At 36.9% G+C, this 24,424-nt stretch overlaps 1 protein-coding gene across 1 annotated transcript in view; it reads right to left on the minus strand.

Moving 5' to 3' along the window:
* TXNDC16 (thioredoxin domain containing 16) overlaps positions 1–24,424 on the minus strand; it is a 125,873-nt gene that overhangs the window by 60,284 nt on the left and 41,165 nt on the right. Inside the window, exons 7-9 of the mRNA XM_040478423.1 lie at positions 17,778–17,899; positions 10,172–10,262; positions 6,190–6,340 (exon numbers count right to left, since the gene is read on the minus strand). Coding sequence (XP_040334357.1) covers positions 6,190–6,340; positions 10,172–10,262; positions 17,778–17,899 — 364 coding nt within the window. The remainder of the gene's footprint in view (positions 1–6,189; positions 6,341–10,171; positions 10,263–17,777; positions 17,900–24,424) is intronic.

A 24,424-nucleotide genomic window follows, 5' to 3' on the forward strand; every position in this document is an offset into this window, starting at 1 on the left:
GTATTTGATCAAATTTAACAGTCTTTCATGACAAAAACATTCAACAAACTAAGAAGAGAAGATTACCTCAACATAATAAATGTTATATATGAAAAGCCCACAGCTAAAATCAGACTCAACAGTGACAAACTGACAGCTTTTCCTCTAAGATCAGGAACAAAGCAATGATGCCCACTCTTGCCACTTCTGTTTAACATAGTAATTAGTTAACAGAGCAATGAGGCAAATCAATCAATCAATCAATCAATAATAAATAGCATACAATTGAAAAAGAAAAAGCAAAATTATCTCTGTAGACAGATGACATGATCTTCTATGCAGAAAACCCTAAAGATTCCACAAAAAGTACTGTCCAAACTAATGAATGAATTCAACAAAGTTGCAGGATATAAAATCAACACTGAGAAATCAGTTGTGTTTCTATGCACTAACAAGGAGCTACCCAAAAAGGAAACTAAGAAAATAATCCCATTTATAATAGCATCAAAAAGAATAAAATACTTAGGAATAAGTTTAACCAAGAAAGCAAAAGACTTATACACTGAAAACTATAAAACATTGCTAGAAGAAATTAAAGAAGATGCAAATAAACGTAAAGACATCCCATTCATGTTCGTGGGCTAGATTTAATATTGTTAAAATGTCCATACTACCCAAAGTCATCTACAAATTCAATGCAATCCTTATCAAAATCCCAATGGCATTTTTACAGAAACAGAAAAAAAAAAATCCTAAAATTCATGTGGAATCTCAAGGGACACCAAATAGCCAAAAAAATCTTAAGAATAAAGCTGGAGGCCTCACAACTCCTGATTTCAAAACATACTGCATTTAAACACAGACCAATAGAACAGAAGAGAGAGCCCAGAAATAAGCTCTTGCATACATGGTCAAATGATCTTTGACAAGGGAACCAAGGCTATGCAATGGGTAAAAGAAAGTCTCTTCAACAAATGGTGCTGGGAGGGGCGCCTGGGTGGCGCAGTCGGTTAAGCGTCCGACTTCAGCCAGGTCACGATCTCGCGGTCCGTGAGTTCGAGCCCCGCGTCGGGCTCTGGGCTGATGGCTCAGAGCCTGGAGCCTGTTTCCGATTCTGTGTCTCCCTCTCTCTCTGCCCCTCCCCTGTTCAGGCTCTGTCTCTCTCTGTCCCAAAAATAAATAAATGTTGAAAAAAAAAAAATTAAAAAAAAAATTAAAAAAAATAAAAAAAAAAAACAAATGGTGCTGGGAAAACTAGATATCCACATGCAAAAGAATTAAGAAATTTTCATCTTATACCCATACAAAAATAACTCAAGATGAACTAGCAACCTAAATGAAACTATAAAACTCCTAGAAGAAAATGTAGGGGAAAGCCTTATGACACTAGAACACAAATGATTTCTTGGAAATGACATCACAGGCACAGGCAACAAAAGCAAAAATAGACAAATAGAACTACATCAAACTTAAACACGTCTGCACTGTGGGACGAAATAATCAAAAAGGGAGAAAATACTGCAAGCCATTATCAGATAAGGAGTTAATATCCAGAATAAAGAACTACAACTTAACAACAACAAAATAACAACTTAAAAAAGGGCAAAGGACTGGAATAGACATTTCTCCAAAGAAGATATACAAATGACCAACACGCATATGAAAAACTTAACTGATCATCGGGGATATGCAAAGTAAAACCACAGTGAGATTATCAAAACCATTAGAATGGCTAATATTAAAACAACAATAACAGAAAATAACAAGAATTGGCAAGGATGCGGAGAGATTAAAAACTCTTGCACACAGTTGGTGGGCATGTAAAATGATGCAGCCACTATATAGAAAAGTATAAAGTTTGCTCAGAAAATTAAAAACAGAACTACCATATGATCCAGCAAGTTCATTTCTGGTATATATCCAAAAGAATTAAAAGCAAGATCTCAAAGAGAGATTTGCAAACCCATCTTCACTGCAGCATTATTCACAATGGCCAAGATGTGGAAGCAACCTACTCATCAATGATAAATCAATAAATAAAATGTTATACATAACACCTCAAGAAGGGAGGTGGGTGTGGGGATGGGTTAAATAGGTGATGGGGATTAAGGAGTATACTTGTTGTGATAAACACCAAGTGATGTATGGAAGTGTTGAATCACTATATTGTACACCTGAAACTAATATTACATTGTATGTTAACTAACTAGAATGTAAATAAAAAGTTTTTTTTAAGAATGCCAATATTCACAACATAGAAAAAAAGAAGGTAATCCTGACAAATACTACAACATGGATGAACCTTGAGGACATTATGCTAAGTGAAATAAGCCAATTACAAAAAGACAAATACTACATGATTCCACTTATATGAGGTCTCTAAAGTAATCCAATTCATAGAAACAGAAAGCAGAATGATTGCCAAGGCTGGAGAGATGGGGAAATGGGGAGCTGCTTCTCAATGGGTACAGAGTTTCATTCATTCAAGATGAAAAAGTTCTAGAGATCTGTTGTACAACAATATGCATAGAGTCAACAATACTGTTTTATACACTTATAAGAGGGTAAATTTATGTTATGTATTTTTTGCCACAATAAAAAAAAGGAAATGAGGCAATAATGAAAGGAGCCAACACCCTGCTATATATAATGCTGCATGCTGCCACATGAGTCTTCAAGGAATAAGAGAAGCTAAACGAACGAACCATAATAGCATCCTTCTAATTACCTACAGAAAAGAGTAGGTTTAACTTAATTCAAGTGTCTTGAATCTGAGACAGAGAGCTTTCTCAGATGCACAAACAAAAAATTAACATTTTCAGATAAATTATACTACATTTTTATCTGTTTTTAAACATTTTATCAGATATTTGGACTTGAAGAGTCTTCTTGGTATCCAGATAAAAGCTTTATTTCTATATACCAGAATAAATTGAATCCAATATAGAGAAACCCATCAGCACCTAAAATGTTTTTGGTATTAGCCAACAGGACAATAGCCAAATCATCTTCCTATCTATCTTCAACATTGGGAACCTTAAGAAGGCATCTAGGTAACTCCACACCTGCCAGAATGTCTCTTAATCAATTCAAGATTGAAACCCACTTAAAAATTCTATGTTCAAGATTTATTTTCAGTTTGTGAGGATTAAAATGACATGCCCACAACCTGATTATAAGACATAGTTGTGTTATATATCTACAATTAAGTATACAAGCACTCTATCTTCTTAATAGACACACACACACACACACACACACACACACTCCCAATATTCACCTATTTTCATATGCTTAGAAGTGAAATAATAATGTTATGAAATCTTCAGAGTTTTTGTTTTTTAATGTCAAAACTAGCATTATAGGGCACCTGGATGGCTCAGTCGTTTGAGCATCTGACTTCAGCTCAGGTTATGATCTCACGGTCTGTGAGTTCAAGCACATCAGGCTCTGTGCTGACAGCTCAGAGCCTGGAGCCTGTTTCAGATTCTGTGTCTCCCTCTCTCTCTGCCCCTCCCCGGCTCATGCTGTGTATGTTTATGTCTCAAAAATAAACATTAAAAAAAATTTAAGAACTAACTTTCCATAATTTCTGATAAGTACATATAGTAAAGTGAAGTAACACCAGAGAATTGCCCTCCTCATTATCTATCTTTAAAAAAAAAAACCAGTTTTAAAACATAGCAAAACAAAACTAATAAGCAGAAACTTTAAGAATGGGACAGGACTTCAAGCCAGAATGTGGTAGTCAAAAAAGGAAATGCATATTTTTAGTAAAACTTGGGATTAGTTCTAGTCCTGCCTCAAAGAGCAAAAGTAGTACTGGTGAGTAGACAAAATCACGAGAATTCTTAGTAATATTTCTGCATTGGGTAAGAAGGAAAGGAGTCTAGAGAGAACAGAGGCTTGTGAAGAACTGAACATGAGCTGGTGTCTTTCTCAGGGTTCTATGCTGAAATGGAAGATAAAACAAATTCAGGGGATATTCTCTCCAAGCAAGTAAGAAATATGCCCCCTCTGCCATGTGAAAGGAAAAGGAAAAAGATTTATATACTGCTTTAAAAAAAAATATTTGAAGGCAAAATCCAACCAAACAAAAACTGACTCAAAATAAACTCTGGAATGAAGCCAGTAAAACTGGGGCTGATAAACTCTGAATCTATTTAAATGTAGAAGAAAAGCTTTTATAAGAGGAGGGAATTATAGTTACAAAATAAAATACAAGTATTACAAACCTTAATAATTAAAAATAACATAAAACTAACAAAAATCAGAGGGGTAAGAGGAGGGCCGCCTGGGTGGCTCAGTCGGTTAAGTGTCTGACTTGGGCTCAGATCATGATCTCACAGTTCGTGGCTTCAAGCCCCACGTGGGGCTCTGTGCTGACACCTCAGATCCTGAAGCCTGCTTCAGATTCTGTGTCTCCCTCTCTCTCTGCCCCTCCCCCACTGGCACTCTGTCTCTCTCTTAAAAATAAATAAACATTAAAAAAATGAAAGAAGGGTAAGAGGAGCTAAGATGGAAATAAATATATTAACTTGATTTTCTCATTTTTCACAGCAAAAAGTAGATCAATTCTATCTAAAATGAAAATGTGTGGGGCTCCTGGGTGGCGCAGTCGGTTAAGCGTCCGACTTCAGCCAGGTCACGATCTCGCGGTCCGGGAGTTCGAGCCCCGCATCAGGCTCTGGGCTGATGGCTCAGGGCCTGGAGCTTGTTTCCGATTCTGTGTCTCCCTCTCTCTCTGCCCCTCCCCCGTTCATGCTGTGTCTCTCTCTGTCCCAAAAATAAATAAACATTGAAAAAAAAATTTTTTTTTAAATAAAATAAAATGAAAATGTGTAGTTTTTTTAAAAAAATAATTAATTTCTTAATGTTTTTCATAATCATTTTCTTTTTTTTTTTTTCAACGTTTATTTATTTATTTGGGACAGAGAGAGAGACAGAGCATGAACGGGGGAGGGGCAGAGAGAGAGGGAGACACAGAATCGGAAACAAGCTCCAGGCCCTGAGCCATCAGCCCAGAGCCTGACGCGGGGCTCGAACTCCCGGACCGCGAGATCATGACCTGGCTGAAGTCGGACGCTTAACCGACTGCGCCACCCAGGCGCCCCTTCATAATCATTTTCAACATTCAAAACATTTCCTAAAGAGCCCACAAATGAACAAATGATATATCAAAATTTCCGTAATCCTTCTTTTCACATCACCTTCTTTTTCCTCTGCTGAATTCAAGTAAGAATATAAATTTCTTACTATAAAGTAGCACATACAATAGGATGTGTCTATTAATCCACACACCCACAGACACTGTATGTATCTATATGGGTACAGACTGGTGTGATGGTCATCTGACATCTAATATTTCTGAGTTCCAGGATTAGATGGCTTAAAAATTTTTTTTCTTTATATTTTGCCACACTGTTTGGATTATTTATAATACACATGCATCATTTTTATTTACAAAGGAAGTACTCAGTAAGAAGGCCTACTGAGGTTTTGTGCATGCTCAGGACAATCCTTCAAACTTTCAGAGAGAAAGGTCTGATGATCACCATCTCTATAAATTCTTCCCAGCTAGCACTAAGGAAAGTGGGGCACCAGAAATGCTATAGTCCAATATTTACCAACTTTTAAAGTAGCCATCAAAACATTCACAAAAGAAGTCTTTCCTAACCATGATATGATCTTTGTGATCTTGGAGTGGTTGCAGCTCATTATAACTACCACAGAGGGGGGCCTGGATGGCTCAATCACTTAAGCTGCTCACTCTTGATTTCGGCTCAGGTCCTGATCTAGATTCATGAGTTCGAGCCCCACATCTGGCTCCACACGATCTTCTTGGGATTCTCTCTCCCCCTCTCTCTCTGCCCCTCCCCTGCTCATGTTCTCTCTCTCTCTCTGAAATAAATTAAAAAAAAAAAAAAGAAATATTTATTTAAAAAAAAAACTACCACAGAATATTTCCACTTACACGAAGCTATATTTGGATTTCAATGCAACAATACTTCCAGGCATTAAAATATAATTTCATGAATATTATTCTATTCTACCTTTAATAAGTAGTTACTCATAAATCACCCTCAATGAGTATGTCCAAGGAAATGGGAAAAGATAGAGCACATTTAAATAAAATTTAGCATATCTATGGATGAAAACTTAATAAATTTTATGTATGAATTATCTAATATATTAAAGTAAGAAACATACCAGCAGAGGTGCTTCCATTGTCTTAATAAATCGATGAATGTTTAGTGTAGCCAGTGGCTGTTCCATCAGTGTTCTTCTACATTGCTGGGTCAAATCCAAGACTTGTTTACAATGAAAAAAGTAGAAATGTGCATTTTCTATGGCCTCAGTGCTGCAAATTAAAAATTAGGGACACAAGACAACACATGAAGAAGTTCAACGTATGATCTTTCTACCATCCAGAAAGACATAGTTCCAATTATCTTTGCCTTTAAGTCTCATGCTATTGAATTACCTTTTTAGTAAAAATGTAAAACAGTAAAACAAAATAAAATGGACCTAAGCGAAAAAGAAGGTACAGTTTTTGAGTTGTATAAGCAACTTTTTTCCCTGAGCTCTTTAATACGGTAGTTTCTAAATTAGATTACAGGCAGGTCTACACAATTTTTTTTTTTTTTAATAAAAGACTGTCACCTTGAGGACAAGGAGATTATCTTCAAATGTAGTTGCTTTTCTAGAACTATGCTAAATAAAGCCTTGTAACACAAATTTTCTAGGTTTAATTTAAACTCAAATCTGTTTTGAATAAACTTCAGCCAAAACATGCCTTAAGATAGAAACCATGTGACAGTTTGTGGGAGTTTGTGAGTTTGTATCTGAAATATTACAAAACTCAGCAAATATGGCTTATAATTTGAGTACTGGCATCCTGTCAATATGACAATTCAAAGGTAAACTTATAGTGGGTAAGTAAGGTTTGCCAAAATTAAAATAACATTTTAAAAATCTCCATATGGCATTAGTAGGGTTTGGTAAAAACTGTAAATTTTTATTTTTAAAATGTTATTTCAATTCTTGATACATGCTTAAACTGAGATCTGAGGTTCACTGATTTCAAATTTAATGATAAACCAATTTCTAATAGATTTACTGATTAAAGAAATGATCACTCAAGGATTACTTAATGTGTACTAAATACAAAAGACTCAGATGAATAAGATAATTCAAATACTTGAGGGGCTTAGAATAAAGTGAATACATTTAGTTTCTTTAATGTAGTTTATAAGTGCTATAACATGCAAAGTGCTATGAGAAACAGAAATATTTCATTCTGCTTCAAGTCAGGGAGAAGAAAGAAAGGGAGAGGAAGATCACAGAGATTAAAAACAGTAAAGAAAAGAATGACTTCTCCAAGAAGATAAGACAAATGGGTACTTTAGACAAAGGAAATATATAGCCAGGACCCAATCAAAGTATGTAATTTTTTAAGGAGAACCCTAAATATACTGAAAGTAAAGTGCTGAAAGCAGGAGGACCCAGCTGAGGTTGGACCTCATATCATAATCTCTGAAATAATAAAATAATACTGGAAAATTACTGAATCAGAGATCATGGGTTGTAGGTAACCAAAAAGGTGGGGGGGGGGGGGTACTTATTGGAAGTGTAGAAGTATATACTACAGGATACAAGGAAAATTCAAGTAAGTGGATCAGAGAATGAACGTATAAATCTGAATAGCAAGAGTTTAAGGGACCTTCATTTTGCCACTAATACCTTTCAGCTCCCAACTCTCTCTATAATGACAACTCTCTCGGGGAGCCTAGGTGGCTCAGTCAGTTAAGCACCGACTTTGGCTCAAGTCATGATCTCACGGTTCATGAGTTTGAGCCCTGCATCAGGCTCTGTGCTGACAGCTCACAGCCTGGAGCCTGTTTCGGATTCTGTCTCTCTCTCTCTCTCTCTCTCTCTGCTCCTCCCCTGCTCATGCTCTTCCTCTCTCTCCTTCCAAAATAAACATTAAAATATATATATATATGTGTGTGTGTATACACACACACACACACACACACACACATATGACAATTCTCTCTGGTTTACTTCTACATGGGCAAAAAATTCCTATAAGCAAGAGAGCCAAAACACTGTATAGTTTAGTTTCTCCATGCTCAATTCCAAGTTCCTGAGAGGGGACCTAATTTGCTCAGATAAGCCAGTGGGCTGGCTGACCATGGATCAGATGGCCATCTCTGATTTAACTGACAGTGATAAATGGGGTGAGGGTGTAACATGTTTCTTGGTCTATACACAGATTCTTAAAGAAGGGAGTACGGGGAAGTAACAGAAACCCCTGGTGTTCCTATGGTATCTACCTCTTATACTACCTATCATGTACACCTCCCTTAACCAACATATAATTTCAAACAAATTCAGGCGCAATGTGCTATAACAACTAATATACTAGACTTATCCAGTGTTACAGCCCCAGCAACTAGCATAGTGCCTACCACACAGAAGGCATTAATAAATATTTGTTGAGTAAAAGAATGAACAAAGGAAAAAATGCATTCACCTCTCCTCTACTAAGAGACAACCCAAAGTCATGGCCAACTTCTTCATCTAGAAGTCATGCCATATGACTACTGTACTCTGAATCCACAGTACCTTCCTGTCATATCAGGTCTAGGTATGATCACTCACCATTTTGCTATCCATGAAAAAATGAGTATTCAAACATCTCCAATGCATCATACACTCAAAAGTATACAAAAGAAAAAAAAAGAATAACTGGATATCTTAAAATTATCATTTTAAAAATAAGGGAAAGCAAAAACCCCTCCAGAACATTACCATGTTTAGCCATAGATCAGAAAATATACTATGTATATAGTATATCTTGCTGAACAGAATTTGTAAGATAAAATGACAGAACCTATATACATAATAAATAAATAACTTAATTTAAATTGCTAATAAACACCCCTCTATGTTTTAGGCATGTCACCTTTATTTACAACTATAAAGTTGAAAATAATAAATAAAGAAGCTAGTGACACACACAAAAAAGTATAAACAATTAACCCTCAGAAAAACTGTGGAGCTAGGATAGAACCGCCATGAGATGAGAATAAGAAGGCTTCCCCCAGTCTACACTGGGAGTAGCAAACCAGCTGCTCATTGTTATCTCAAGACTCCATGACTTAGGGCAAAGCTCTGTGGTACCGTCAACACAAGTCTCAAATTGCTAAAAATATTAATTTTTATACAAACAGTAAACATGCATCAGAGTTTTATTTAACTCGTTAATAAGGGAACCAGCAGAATGACAGTTCACGAACAGATAATGTAAAAAGGAATACGAGCTAACTTTGTACAGAGTGGTAAAAACAGAACTTCTCTTCTCAGGAACTTAATTCTCTGCCTACCCACTCCTCTCAAAAAACCATTTCACTTAATCTGCTTTCTATGCTCTAACCTCTAAATTTACAAAGTTGTAAAATGTCTGGGGTTTAATTGTGTATAATATATCAAACAGTCACTGTTTTCTGAGAGGTTAGCAAGAGGGCTCATTAAAAACTCTTGCATGGTGTAAGTCACAGAATCACCATTTTGCTTGGCTTTGGGTTAATTTTCCTGACAAGCATTTTAAAGCCACATCTTTAAAATACATGGCTATTCCTTGTATCTGTAAGTACTAAAGAAAAGAAAAACTTCAACCCTAGGTTGCCCAGGCAAAAAGTCAAAAGAAGGTCTCAACCTAAAATTGTAAGCTAGAAACTAGACATGAAAAATAAACATTTAAAACGTTCTGCTCAAAAACGGTACTTAAATATATTTAAGACTATTCTGACAAAATAACTTACAGAACTCTCAGAAAGAACTTCTGGAGCTTAGTTATGAAAGCTGTTATTTTATCACCTATCTGATCACTGTGGGAGATGTAATCCTAAAATACACTTGGCCACTCATGGGATCACATCTTGTGGCTTATCCATTTTGACTTTGTTCACCTTAGCCTAATATCACCTCTGTATATTTAAAATCATTTTCAGACTGTAGAACAGCAGACAATAGTAATGAAGGGGATTTCTGGTTTCATTTATATATTCACATCTGCTTACAATTCCTTTCGGGTAAGTCCACAATGTGAGTCTGATGGAGATGTTGAGTAAGTAATGTAAAAGAAGCAAACTTAAAATTGTTCACATATGCCTCTTGTACTTACCCAATACTTTCCAAAAGGGCAATTTCCGTGGTCAGGACAAACTGGTATGTGGTCCCATACACAAAAGCAGCTTCCATGACCGCTCTATGCTCTGAAGAAGAGATAAGGGAGTTGGGAGACATGAAGAGCCAGTTTGTGTGACTCTCTTCTGAATATTGCCCTACAGCCTTTTAGGCTCTATTATAAAGAAAAATCCCTTGTAGAGATCCCAGTTGGGAAAATGCAGGCAGTTAAAGCAGTTATGAAAAGTCTATTCTATTCAAGGAAAGAGAAGAGTTAAGAGGGAATAAAAGTGAGTTATACTTGAGAATATAACATATGACAAATCTGTACAGTTTCTTCCTTGTAGTGGGGGAGAGACTATGCATCTACCATCCGACTTTTATATATTTTAGATGTGTATATGCCTGCTTATTGTTTCTGGCTTGGTTATCTTTTAATCAAACTTATTCTTATATATAGCTCAAAAAGAAACAATTCCACAAAGCATATAAAGAAAAACAATAATTTCTCCCCATTTTCAATTCCCAAGAGACACCTGCTTTCAATTCTCTGTTTCTTTTGGTATTTACCTCCAAGTCTTTAAATGACATTCTCACACTCTTATTTCCTGATTTTTTTTTAAGTGTTATTGCTATTACCTATTGACTTCCCACTTTAGCAGATGACAAATTAGCTCTTTCCCAAAACCTCGCTTCACAAACATACATATTTCTATCCCCTCGATAATCCCAATATAGTTCTAATTTTTATTAGCTCAAATATCAGTATTTACATGGTTGTAACTCAGCAAATATTATTTACAAGTGAGACATAGGGTGTAAAATGAACATTTCTCTTTTCTTGAACAACTACCTTTTCCACTGGCTATAACTTTTTAATTTCTACTTAAATTTCTTTCTAAATTCTTCCACAACTGGCTAATGCTCTCAATACTCCAAACAGATCTGGCACACTATTGGCCTCCTCATCCTGGAGACATTTCTGCACAGCCTTCTGGTTTGCTGCAATGTAGACTACTGCAACTTGATGTGCTGCATGGCTTTCATCCTGGGAACTCACTTCGTCATCATCCTAGGAATTCTCTTACTCTTTCTCTTGTGTTGGGTCCTTTGGCCTGTTACCCATATCTTCTTTCTTTTTTTTAAATATGATTTATTGCCAAATTGGCTAACATACAGTGTGTACAGTGTGCTCTTGGTTTTGGGGGCAGATTCCCATGGCTCACCGCCTACATGCAACACCCACTGCTCATCCCAAGTGCCCTCCTCAATGCCCATCACCCATTTCCCCCTCCCCCGCCCCCCATCAACCTCCAGTTTGTTCTCTATATTTCAGAGTCTCTTATGATTTGCCTCCCTCCCTCTCTGTTTATAACTATTTTTTCCTCTTCCCTTCCCCCATGGTCTTCTGTTAAGTTTCTCAATTCCACATATGAGTGAAAACATATGTTTCTCTTTCTTTGACTTATTTCACTTAGCATAATACCTTCCAGTTCCATCCACGTTGCTGCAAATGGCCAGACTTCATTCTTTCTCATTGCCAAGTAGTATTCCATTGCGTGTGTGTGTGTGTGTATGTATGTATATGTATGTATGTATGTATGTATGTATGTATGTGTGTGTGTGTGTATATATATATATATATATATATATATATATATATATATATATCTCACATCTTCTTTATCCATTCATCAGTTGATGGACATTTGGGCTCTTTCCATAATTTGGCTATGGTTGAAAGTGCTGCTATAAATACTGGGGTACATGTGCCCCTATGAATCAGCACTCCTGTATCCTTTGGATAAATTCCTAGTAGTGCTATTCCTGGTCATAGGGTAGTTCTATTTTTAATTTTTTGAGGAACCTCCATACTGTTTTCCAGATTGGCTGCACCAGTTTGCATTCCCACCAACAGTGCAAGAGGGTTCCCGTTTCTCCACATCCTCGCCAGCGTCTGTTGTTTCCTGAGTTGTTAATTTTAACCACTCTGACCAGTGTGAGCTGGTTATCTCAGTGGGGTTTTGATTTGTATTTCCCTAACGATGAGTGAGGTTGAGCATCTTTTCATGTGCCTGTTGGCCATCTGGATATCTTCTTTGGAAAAGTGTGTCTATTCATGTCTTCTGCCCATTTCTTCACTGAATTATTTGTTTTTCAGGTGCTGAGTTTGGTTAAGTTCTTTATAGATTTTTTTATACTAACCCTTTATATGATATGTCATTTGCAAATATCTTTTCCCATTCCATCTGTTGCCTTTTAGTTTTGTTGACTGTTTCCTTTGCAGTGCAGAAGTTTATCTTGATGAGGTCCCAGTAGTTCATTTTTCCTTTCAATTCCCTTGCCTTTGGAGATGTATCGAGTAAGAAATTGCTGCGGCTGAGATCAAAGAGGTTGTTGCCTGCTTTCTCCTCTGGGGTTTGATGGTTTCCTGTCTCACATTTAGGTCCTTCATCCATTTTGAGTTTATTTTTGTGTATGGTGTAAGAAAGTGGTACAGTTTCATTCTTCTGCATGTTGCTGTCCAGTTCTCCCAGCACCATTTACTAAAGTGACTGTCTTTTTTCCATTGGATACTCTTTCCTGCTTTGTCAAAGATTAGCTGGCCATACATTTATGGATCCATTTCTAGGTTCTCTATTCTATTCCATTGATCTATGGGTCTGTTTTTGTGCCAATACCATACTGTCTTGATGATTACAGCTTGGTAGTAGAGGCTAAAGTCCAGGATTGTGATGCCTCCCGCTTTGGTTTTCTTTTTTTCAAGATTACTTTGGCTATTTGGGGTCTTTTGTGGTTCCATACAAATTTTAGGATTGTTTGTTCTAGCTTTGAGAAGGCTGCTGGTGCAATTTTGATTGGGATTGCACTGAATGTCTATATTGCTTTGGGTAGTACTTACATTTTAACAATACTTATCCTTCCAATCCATGAGCATGGAATGTTTTTTCATTTCTTTGTGTCTTCTTCAATTTCCTTCATAAGCTTTCTATAGTTTCCAGCACATAGATCTTTAAATCTTTGGTTATGTTTATTCCTAGGTATGTTATGGTTCTTGGTGCAATTGTCAATGGGCCAGTTTATTTCCCTTTCTGTTGCTTCATTATTGGTGCATAGAAATGCAACCGATTTCTGTACATTGATTTTGTACCCTGCAACTTTGCTGAATTCATGTATCAGTTCTAGCAGTCTGACGGTGGAGTCTTTCAGGTTTTCAGGTAATCATGTTGTCTGCGAAAAGTGAAAGTTTGACTTCTCTGCCGATTTTGAGGTCTTTTATTTCATTTTGTTGTCTGATTGCTGATGCTAGGACATCCAACACTATGTTAAACAACAGTGGTGAGAGTGATATCCCTGTCATGTTCCTGATCTCAGAGGGAAAGCTCTCAGTTTTTCCCCATTGAGGATGATACTAGCTGTGGGCTTTTCACATATGTCTTCTATGATGTTTAGGTATGTTCCTTCTATCCCGACTTTCTTGAGGGTTTTTATTAAGAAACGATGCTGTATTTTGTCAAATACTTACTCTGCATCTATTGACAGGATCACATGGTTCTTACCCTTTCTTTTATTAATGTGATGTATCACATTGATTTGCAAATATTGAACCAGCCCTGCAGCCCAGGAATGAATCCCACTTGATCATGGTGAATAATTCTTTTTATATGCTGTTGAATTCAACTTGCTAGTATCTTGTTGAGAATTTTTGCATCCATGCTCGTCAGGGATATTGGCCTGTAATTCTCCTTTTTAGTGGGGTCTCTGTCTCATTTGGGAATCAAGGTAATGCTGGCTTCATAGAATGAGCCTGGAAGCTTTCCTTCCATTTCTATTTTTTTGGAACAGATTGAGAAGAATAGGTATTAACTTTGCTTTAAATGTCTGGTAGAATTACCCCTGGGAAGCCATCTGTCCCGGGACTCTGGGAGACTTTTGATAACTGATTCAATTTCTTCACTAGTTATGGGTCTGTTACCCACATCTTCTTAACTGTTTTGCTCCCTTGCTCCCATTCTCTACCACCTTCCTGTGAGAGGATATAGGAAATACACGTTTTGCGAACTTACACTTCTGAAAGTGTCCTTATTCTATACTGTAACTAACTGTAGTTGTCTGAATATTGAATTCTAGGTTCAAGTAATTTCCCCTAAGAATTTCGATAGCATTGCTCCATTTTCTTCAGTTTCTAGGGCTGCAACTAAGAGGACAAATGCCATTCTGATGCTTAATCCTTTAAATGTATACACTCTTTCATTATTTCTGGAACATTTTAGAACAGTGTTAGTTCCCAATATTCTGAAACTGCATAATAAGATGCTTTGGTGTGGCAAAGCATTCATCCATTCATCCATTACGCTGGGATTCAGTGAGCCCTTTCAGTTTGGAAGCTCAAATTCTTCAGTTCTGGGAAATATTTTCAAAGTATTTATTTGAAATATTTCTTCCTTTTCATTTCATTTTCCCTTTTTTCCTCACTGCCATTTCCAGGCAGTCATCTTCTTCTTCCCCGTGGATCTTCTACCATTTGAGTCAATTATCATCAGAGTATTCCCCTCACCATTCTGCCTTTGAGTGGTAGATGACCACCCCAGCCAGAGACAACTCCCCTCATTACACACACACACACACACACACACACACACACACACACACAAAATTGGCTTCTGTCACACTGTTACTCTCTCCAATACTACTCCCATTCTAATCCTTTGTGATTTTATTATCCCCATAGATGATCCTTGCAAAATCCTAGCCTCTCAGTCTTTGGTCTTCTCTAGACACTTCAGTGATCTCTCTTCAAATCTACCTTAACCACTCACTGCTATGATCCTACTCCAGGCCTTGTAATAACCCAATCACTGCAAACCCCTCCAAAATCTCAGTGTCTAGCATCCCCAGCACTACCTCTTCCCTCCATAAATACACACACCCCTCCATCTCAAAGTTACTCTGTCTAGTACATAATCCTCCAGGAACTACAGCCTTACCATTTTCACTGTCCTTCACTCCTTCAAGTCTTCTCTTCCCTCTTAACCCAGCTTACATTCCATGGTCAGTCTTTATATAATCACTCCCCTGCCTGTCTGGCTAAAACACAATCCAGGTTAAATCAGCCACTCTGCCTATTCTGTACTTACACCTATAAAAGTAAACATGGCTGGAGGGGGCAAAAACCAAAAAACCTGTAAGCATCACCATAATACTTATCTCACTTTAGATTACTGATATCAACTCTTATTGCTGCCTAGCAACCATTCTTTATTTTCAGGCCTTCTAAAACAACTATTTAATCTCTTCTCTCCTCAAGCTATCTGATGATTTTATTTCTAGTTCACTGAGAAAACACAGCCAATTAAAAAAGCAAAACCAAAGAAACTTCCATAAGCATTATATTTATCTACCCACTTAAAATTGAGGCCCATATTCTTTGTCTTCCCTCCTTTTACCACAGATGAATTTTCTGTGCTCCCAACAAAGAACCAACCCTCCCCTCATTCACTAGATTCAATCCCCTCTTGTCTACTCAGAGATGTTGCTTCAGTAATTCTCCCCACTTTTTCCTCCATGCTGTATTTACCCCTTCCTACTGGATCTTTCTTGTCAACATACAAATATGTTTCTTAAGAAATTCTTCACTTGACCCACATACTCTTCCAACCACTGCCCCATTTTTCGAGAAATTTCTCTAATGAGTCTCCATATTCACAGTCTCCAGTTGCTTTCTACCTATTCTCTTGTATCCCCATTAGGCATTTACCCTTAGCACTCTACAGAAACTTGTCAAGGTCACCAACAAATTCCATACTGCTAAGAATGGCCAATAGGCAGCTCTTATCTTAAGTAACCCTTCAGCATCATTGACACAACTGTTGCTATCTCTTCCTCAAGATCTTATCTTTGCTTACAGGGCATCTCTACTACACAGTCCATTCCTTCCCTTTACTGGTTCCTTCTCACTTCAGTGACCTGTAAATGTTGACAGATCTAAACAGTTCAGTCTTCTCTTTTCCATCTAGGATCATTTGCTTTGTGATCTCTTCTGGTCTCACAGCTTTATCTCCCAAATTTATAACCCTAGTGTATATCTTTACCATCAAATGCAGATTAGTAATATCCAGCTACCTTGCTGATATCTCTTCTTGGGCGTATAAAGGGTATTTCACAAGCATGATGTCCAAAAAGTCTAGAGCTTCCTCTCCAAACTATTTCCAATCTTCCCCACCTCAGTTATCAGCAATTTCACCTTTAAAGTAACTCAGGTTAAAACCCCAGAGCCACCCTTGTCTCTGCTATTTCTCCCTCACTCGGAATCTAATATGTCAGAAAATTCAGTTAGTCCTACATCCAAAATACTGCTAGAATTCAAATTTATTGCCACCTCCACTGCTCACACCCTGGTCCAAGCCACCCACCATCATCTTTCGCCTGCCTTATTGGAATAACTACCTAATTTTCCTTCCTTATTCTACTGTTGCTACTTCCAGTCTATTCCAAACATAGAAGTCAGATTGATCCTGTTAAAATATACATCAGGGAGTTCTGGTTCCACTGTAGCAATGTAAACCCTCTCTAGCTCATCCCTCTCACTGAGGACAAATAAAAACTATGAACAGTAACCTGAAAACCCTGAAATGTAAACAAAAACAGGCTGACTGTAGAGTATTATTTTACAAGTATATTAAATTCAGTGGCATGCTATGTAGCCATCAAGCTTTATGTTGATAAAAATTGTGATTTCCAGGGTGCCTGCGTGGCTTAGTCAGTAGAGCAGCTGACTTTGGCTCAGGTCATTATCTCACAGTTTGTGGGTTCGAGCGCCACATCAGGCTCTCTGCTGTTAGCGCAGAACCCACTTTGGATCCTCTGCTCCCCTCTCTCTGCCCCTCCCTCTTTCTCTCTCTCTCTCTCTCTCAAAAATAAACATTTTTTAAACAGTGATTTACAATAAATGATTTTATTTCCTAGAGCATATGTGATTTTTAAAATATCTTTAACATTTTATATTAACATGATCAAGTTACAACCATTAACAAATAAAAGTCCTGAAAGCATAACTATACTTTGTTCATGTTTATAAACTTCTTTACTACAAAATTATATATTAATGCTCAAGATGATGCTGTCAGAACTATACATTTTTTTTTTTAATCAGGAAAAAGTCATAAATGGTATATATTAAAAAAGAAAAGCATTTAGTCAACATTTATCAAATACTATAGACTACTATACCAGGTACCATGAGGACTATAAGGAAATAAAAATAGTAATTAACACTTCCAGAACACTACTATACGCCAGGAAATATTTTAATTATTTGAATTCATTTGGTCCTCACAATAACACTAAAAGGTAGGCACAAATTATTTTCACCATTTTACTGATTAAAAAGCCTAAAGTTACATTAAGTTGTCCAAGGTCATACTGTAAGTTGTCGGGACAGGGTATCTAACCTAGGCAATCTGGCTCCAGGGTTTTTTTCAACCACGATACTATGCTGCTTGTTTAAAGAAAGAAAACATACTAGTAAGGATGCCATTTTAAGTCCTTCAACATTCTCAGAGAAGTGTAGAGGCACAACAAAGATTAAAAGAAAAGCTCAATACCTGGTGTTCCGATGGCTCTTACATATGAGAATGCAATGTTTGCTTTTCCTTTCAGAGAATTTTCTATGTTCTGTAGGTCTTCCAGGGTGGTAATATATTTTACTTCATTAAAAAGAAGAGCACTGAAATAAACAGAGATGTAATTTGTAGAAAAATCTGATATATAGTTATCTAACATATATTTTGAGTAAGTTAAAGAACCTAATCAAAAAAAGAAACTTAAGTCTTTTGAACAAATTATCAGTAGTAAGAACCTAAGCATTTTAATACTGATTTAAAATCACTCTCTCAATCATTTGTCTGTCCCTATGAACATCAACCAGGAACAGTTGTGAGAAATGGTGCTCATTCTCCACCCAAACCACCTTAATATATTTAAGTTGTATTCACTAACATCCCACTCTGGTCAAAGAATCCCTTACAAATCTCTAAGCCTTGAACACATTTCAGCCCTTTACACATCTAAACTGAAAGTTTCTTTTCAGAGAGTATAAGGCTCTGCATGACCTACTTCTCCCAACTCTGTACTGTTTTACCATTCCTCAGGTCTACATACTTTTGGCACACCTGAGGGCCTTTGTACACACAATTCTTGTTGCTGAAGACTATTCCCTCTGCTCCTTCTCACATATCTGGTCTCAGTTTAAATATCATTGCCTCAAAGAAACCATCCCTGTTGGTGCTATGTAAGTAAGTCTGTAGCATTTTCTCTTTAATTTACATTATCTGATCCTTCCTAGTTCTTATCACAATTTATAATTGCTTATATATTTATTTACTTGCTTATCCCTGCCTTTCTTATTGAACTGTTTCCTTCTTTCATCAGGACCTTGCATATTTTATCACTATATCCACAATAACTTAGAATAGAACATAGTACACTAAGTAAACAATATTTGTTGAATGCATGAAAGAAAAAACAAGGTGGGAATTATTGATTCTCATTCATTTGAAGAAGTGCAAATCCAAAACAGAAAAAGAGCTTACTTACTCAAAAATACATTTATGGAATTGAGGAGCCAGGAACAGAACATAAAACCGGTCTCTTCATTCCTAATTCAATGATCTTTCCACTTGACCATAATTCTTCCAAATCATCTTTTCAGTGTATAGATCAGACTAATTAGTCACATTTCTTCACCCAAAAGAATTTCCTTTTTAAATTTTCCAGTTCTGTATAAATTATCCATAGCAACTCATTCCACTTAATCCCCGTGTGTGTGTGTGTGTCTGTGTGTGTGTGTGTGTGTGTGTGTCTGTGTGTGTCTGTGTGTGTGTGTATTTTTGTTAGGCTAAACTTAAAGAATTTTTTTAAATTGTCTCATGTTCATGTACTTAAATAAACTATTTCCAATAGATTAGTCAACCATGGTTTCTTCTTAAGGAAAACATGGTACTTTCTGCTTACACAACAGTTCTCAAACTTTTTGGTCTCGGGATACTTTTGTACCTTTAAAAATCACTGAGCCCCTCAAAGAGCTTTTGTTGATGTAGGTTATATCTATTTATAGTAATTAAATTATAAATTAAATAGAAGTTAAAATAGAAATTAAAACAGCAATTTAAAAATATTTGTTATTTATTGTAAAAATAATAAACACCACTGCATAGTAACACTTTATTTTAAAATAACTAAATTTTCCAAAACAAAAGAAAAAGTTGGTGATAAGAGTAGCATTGTTTTACATTTTTGCAAATCTCTTTAATATCTGGATTAACATAAGACAGCTGGATTCCCATATCTGCTTTTTCACTCAATCTGTTGTGACATCACACAGTATATCATACAGACTCTGAAAACTGAATTCATAAGAGAATGAAAATGAAAAAGGCAAATAATGTCTTAGTATTATTATAAAACTATTACTTTATGGGTACCCTGAAGTAAGTACCCTAAATTATACTGGCTTACATCTACATTATAGATTTCTTCAATTTTTTAAAAGAAATGTAAAACTTGATATTCTATAATTGCCAGGGCTGTTTTATTTTTTTTTAATTTTTACAGTTTTTTAAAGTTTATTTATTTATTTTGAGAGACAGAGAGAGAGTATGAGTGGGGGGAAGGGGCAGAGAGGGAGAATCCCAAGCAGGCTCCACACACTCAGTGCAGAGCCCCTGTGGGGCTCAAATTCACAAAACCGTGAGCCACCCAGGCTTCCCTCTTGTTTTGTTTTTAAAAGAAATATTTACAAGGCATTACTCACTATATGCTAGATATTTTCAAGTTTTCATTTAAATTTAAATCCTCAATGGCATTATTTAAATATTATTTATTACACACACACATACACACACATACACGCACACACATGAACACACACAAAAAACAGTTTGAGGGATTAAGTAACTTGTGGAGGTCATAGTGACAGTCACTGGTAGAGCTGAGATTCAAACTCAGGTCTTCTGGCACTAAGCCCAAACTGTGCTATTATTGACCACTCATAAATGGGAAACCAGGTGAAAAGGGAGCTATCTAATGAATAGTAAGGGAGTCTTGGTGGCAATTTGGGTTTTTTGCTGCTTATACATTTTAGCTAGCCTGTCCAGAATTACCTTTGAGACATTTCAGTCTGTGGGGAGGTGCCATCTAGTGAACTTAACTGAGCTAACATGGAAACTGTAAGCCCGGAAATTACATCTGCCCATTCACCTTTATTGCTCTAGCAACTCTAATCCATTTGCTTCAAAAACCGTATCTGGGAGTAGAAATCCCCCTAACCTTGCTTCTCAACAAAACTGGCAACTATAAATTAACAAAAGTCAACATTTGGGGGGCACCTACCACATGTCAGGCATAGTACTAAGCACTCCATGGTAATGGTAATTTTATCAGTTTGGGAACTGACCAGCTCTGAACTCCTCTCTTTTGCTTTGGGGATTTCCAGTTTTCTATGTATTCAAGTCCCTCCCACACACACACATCAAAAGTTAATGATGTCATAAACTTGCTCTTCTAGGCTTCCTGCTGCAAGGCATGGCCATAAGACCCAGGATCACTTACCTAACATTCTGGACCAGAAGCCAGTGATGTAAAGTATACGGGACACTATAGAATTATTTCAAGAGGCAACATAGCAACAGTCAGCTTTAAATGACAGGGGCGCCTGGGTGGCTCAGTCAGTTAAACATCTGAGTCTTGATTTTGGCTCAGGTCATGATCTCCCAGTTCCTGGGATCAAGCCCCACGTCAGGCACTGTGCTGATAGTGCAAAGCCTGCTCAGGATTCTCCCTCTCTCTCTGCCCCTCCCTGCTGGTGCTTTCTCTCTCCCGCTCAAAATTAATAAACCTTTTTTAAAAATGTTAAAAGCAGGAATGACAACAGTATCAATGACAGCCCCAGCACAGGTGACACAGGCTGTGGCATCTGACACTCAGCAGTAATGCGGCAGGTCATCCCCAGACTAGTTGTGTATCATGCTTTGACTATAATTTAGAGCCGTATTAAGTCTGAGTCCAGTTCTCCAGCCCTTCTAGTGAGCCTGAGATTTCCTATATCCACTCCAAATCCTTTTCTGCTTAAGCCAGTCAGACCCAGATTCAGAGGCTTATAACTAAAAACACTCAGAAATGCACTCAGTCTTGCTTAATTTTCATAGCAACCATCTGAGATCAGTACTATCATTAACTCCATTTTGCAGATAAGGTCATGGGGCTTAGAGAGGTTACCTTGCCTAATGTCCCAAAGCTCATTAAGTAGTCATTATCCATGAGATAATAATAACCAAAACTAATGACATTCATAATCTAATGATCTCCATGATTGTTTCCCAGTGGCTTCCTAACTTTAATAAGTTTTTAATGTTAATTTCCAGAATATGGGGACATCGAAGGATCTCTAGGATCCATGCATAAGCCTGTGCTCTTTCATTCAAGTCACAAAGAGGAGAAAACTGACAGAAATGGGTAAAAGGAAAAGTCTGTCTTGGCATTTCCTTGTTTAATGATGGGGTAAACCAGCCTGGGGTTGCTCTGACCTGGGCGCTCTCCCTGCTCTAGAAAGGCATTCCTTTTGCTTGGCATTCTTTTCCGGACACCCTCCTATCACAACCATTGGGTACATAAGATATATAACCCAGAACTGAATGGGTGTCAAAAAAAAAAAAAAAAAAAAAGAAAGAAAGAAAAAAAAAGAAACTGAAGAGTCTATTTGACCCTGCTTTTGGAGCAGCAGGCTTTCAGCCTTCTTTTTTGGAAAAAAAGACTATTTTTACATTATGTTTCTGTCATTACTCAGATTCTAAAACACCAGTAAAAAAGGGAATATTCTCTTCTATTTTCCCATACCAAAATCCCTGTGACAAAAAAAAATTTTTTTTTTTTTTAAAGAAAAGAGGGGCGCCTGGGTGCCTCAGTTGGTTAAGTATCTGACTCTCGATTTTGGCCCAGGTCATGATCCCCCGGTTCATGAGTTCCAGACCCGCATCAGACTCCCTGCTGACAGCGTGGAGTCTGCTTGTGATTCTCTCTCTCTCTCTCTCTCTCTCTCTGCCCCTTCAGTGCACACTTTCTGTCTCAAAATAAATGAACTTCTATAAAAAAAGAAAAAAGAAAAAAGAGAGGAGGAGGGGAAGGAGGGAAAACAACACAGGGAGAAGAACAAATTATACAACCTTCTAATCCTCATTTGAGATTATAGTGCCTTAATCTCCTATACCTCACTTGACCTCCCTCACACTGGTTAGATATATGATATTGTCAATCAACAAATAAATATTAGTTGCTACTTTAACTTTATTTTTCTAAATATTACCCCTTTTCATCCAAAAACTGGGAGTAAAATTTTCCTCATGTAATTATCAAACCACTGAATTCCACGAGATTTAACTATGTATATTTTAGAAACCATGGCTAAGAACTTCTAGAATATAAATCCCAATACTCATTCTTAATATAAGTTGTATTTATTTTGCAAATTGGTATCATTTTCCATATGGTTCAAAACACAAGGAACCAAAAAGTTAACAGTCTACCTACAACACCTTCCCCCAATCCCAGCTCCCCCATTCCATTCCTGTCAACCTGTATTATCAGTTTCCTGCGAACCTTCAGTATCTGTGCCATATACATATAAGCCATAAACATATATTTATATATGCCCCTTTTAGAAGACAATCCTCCCTGGATTTCTCAGTGTTCCTACACAGTCCAAGTCTCCTGCAGATGAAACCTGCCTGGCAGGATATGACGTTGGAAACTGTCTCCTTGGCACCTTCTAAGCTAGTCTCCTTTCCTTAGAAGCCATCAGCTCCCATTCAAAGAGCTATAAAACCTTTCCTATCTTCCCTGGAGCCAAAGAGAAAAATTTAGGGACAGAAACCTCCTTCTCCTGCCCCAGAGAGGATTTGTTAACTTTTAGAGAAAAAGATAAGCCTAGCACTCAATCTCCAGAAGGAAATATTAGATGTTCCAGCTCCTATAGAAGCTCAGAGAGTCATAATTTCTGAGTTCTCCTCCAAACCTTACTATCAGTACAGGTGTAAGCATACGGTTCTTACTTTACTGCTCTGTGGAGAACTGGGTAGAGGGACTTAGCACTACCATGCTACCCTGGCTGCTATCACTGTTGAGGGGTCTGATTGCTGATTCAGAGGGCTGGTGTTTCTGCAATTATATACCCAAGCAGGGTAACATCTGAGACCCTTCAGAGTTCTGGACTTAATACCTGCTATCTTACACACATGCAGCTGTATGATACTCTAAACACTTGGTTTATTTGACTTAATACATCCTGAAAAAATCAAGGCAAGAAAATTTTAATAAATCAATATGTCAGTATATTTTTAACCAATGATATTTTAGGAATATTTTAAATATCTTACCAAAAACATACTTAACTGGCAATGAATGGTCTAAAATATAGAATTCTTTAACTATTTTGTGTCAAGCTTACCCTAACTTTATACCTGTTATTCTATTTTTAGATTTTTACTAACTTAATCTTTTTCTCAATTGCAATTTTCCTATATTAAAAGAATAAAAAGTTAGCTAAAACCTTGATCTCTCTTTCTGCCAAAGAAGCAAAGTCAAATATAATAGCAGATCACTGGTCTCAATCAAAACACTCTACATAAAGAACAAATTAAAATGCTTTGAAGAAAAAAATAGCATGGTTACACCTTTTTAAAAAGCAAGCCAAATAAAACATATAAATGTTCTCAAATGTACATTTTAAGTATACATAAAAGTATTTTTAAGAAATATAAAAACAATCCAAACATTATCCACAAATATTTATTTTTTTTTTTATTATGAAGTTTTAAGAAGTGGATTTAGGTCAAAAATAACTGACAAGTTAGGGGCACCTGGTTGGCTCAGTTGGTTGAGTGTCTGACTTTGGCTCAGGTCATGATCTCACAGTTGGTAAGTTTGAGCACCATGTCGGGCTCTGTGCTGACAGCTCAGAGCCTGGAGCCTGCTTCAGACTCTGTGTCTCCCTCTCTCTCTGCCCCTCTCCCGCTTGCAAGCGTGCACACGTGCTCTCTCTCTCTCTCTCTCTCTCTCTCTCTGCCCCCCCCTCAAAAATAAACTTAAAAAAATTTTTTTTAAAAATAACTGACAAGTTAATTGAAATTAACATATTTGAATAAATGCCAGTAAGTTTTGGCTCAACAGTTTATTGCCTAATAAAATTCTTAACTTAAAC

The sequence above is a fragment of the Herpailurus yagouaroundi genome, unplaced genomic scaffold (genome assembly GCF_014898765.1).
Source record: "Herpailurus yagouaroundi ecotype Mexico unplaced genomic scaffold, PumYag 141, whole genome shotgun sequence".
NCBI lineage: Eukaryota > Metazoa > Chordata > Mammalia > Carnivora > Felidae > Herpailurus > Herpailurus yagouaroundi.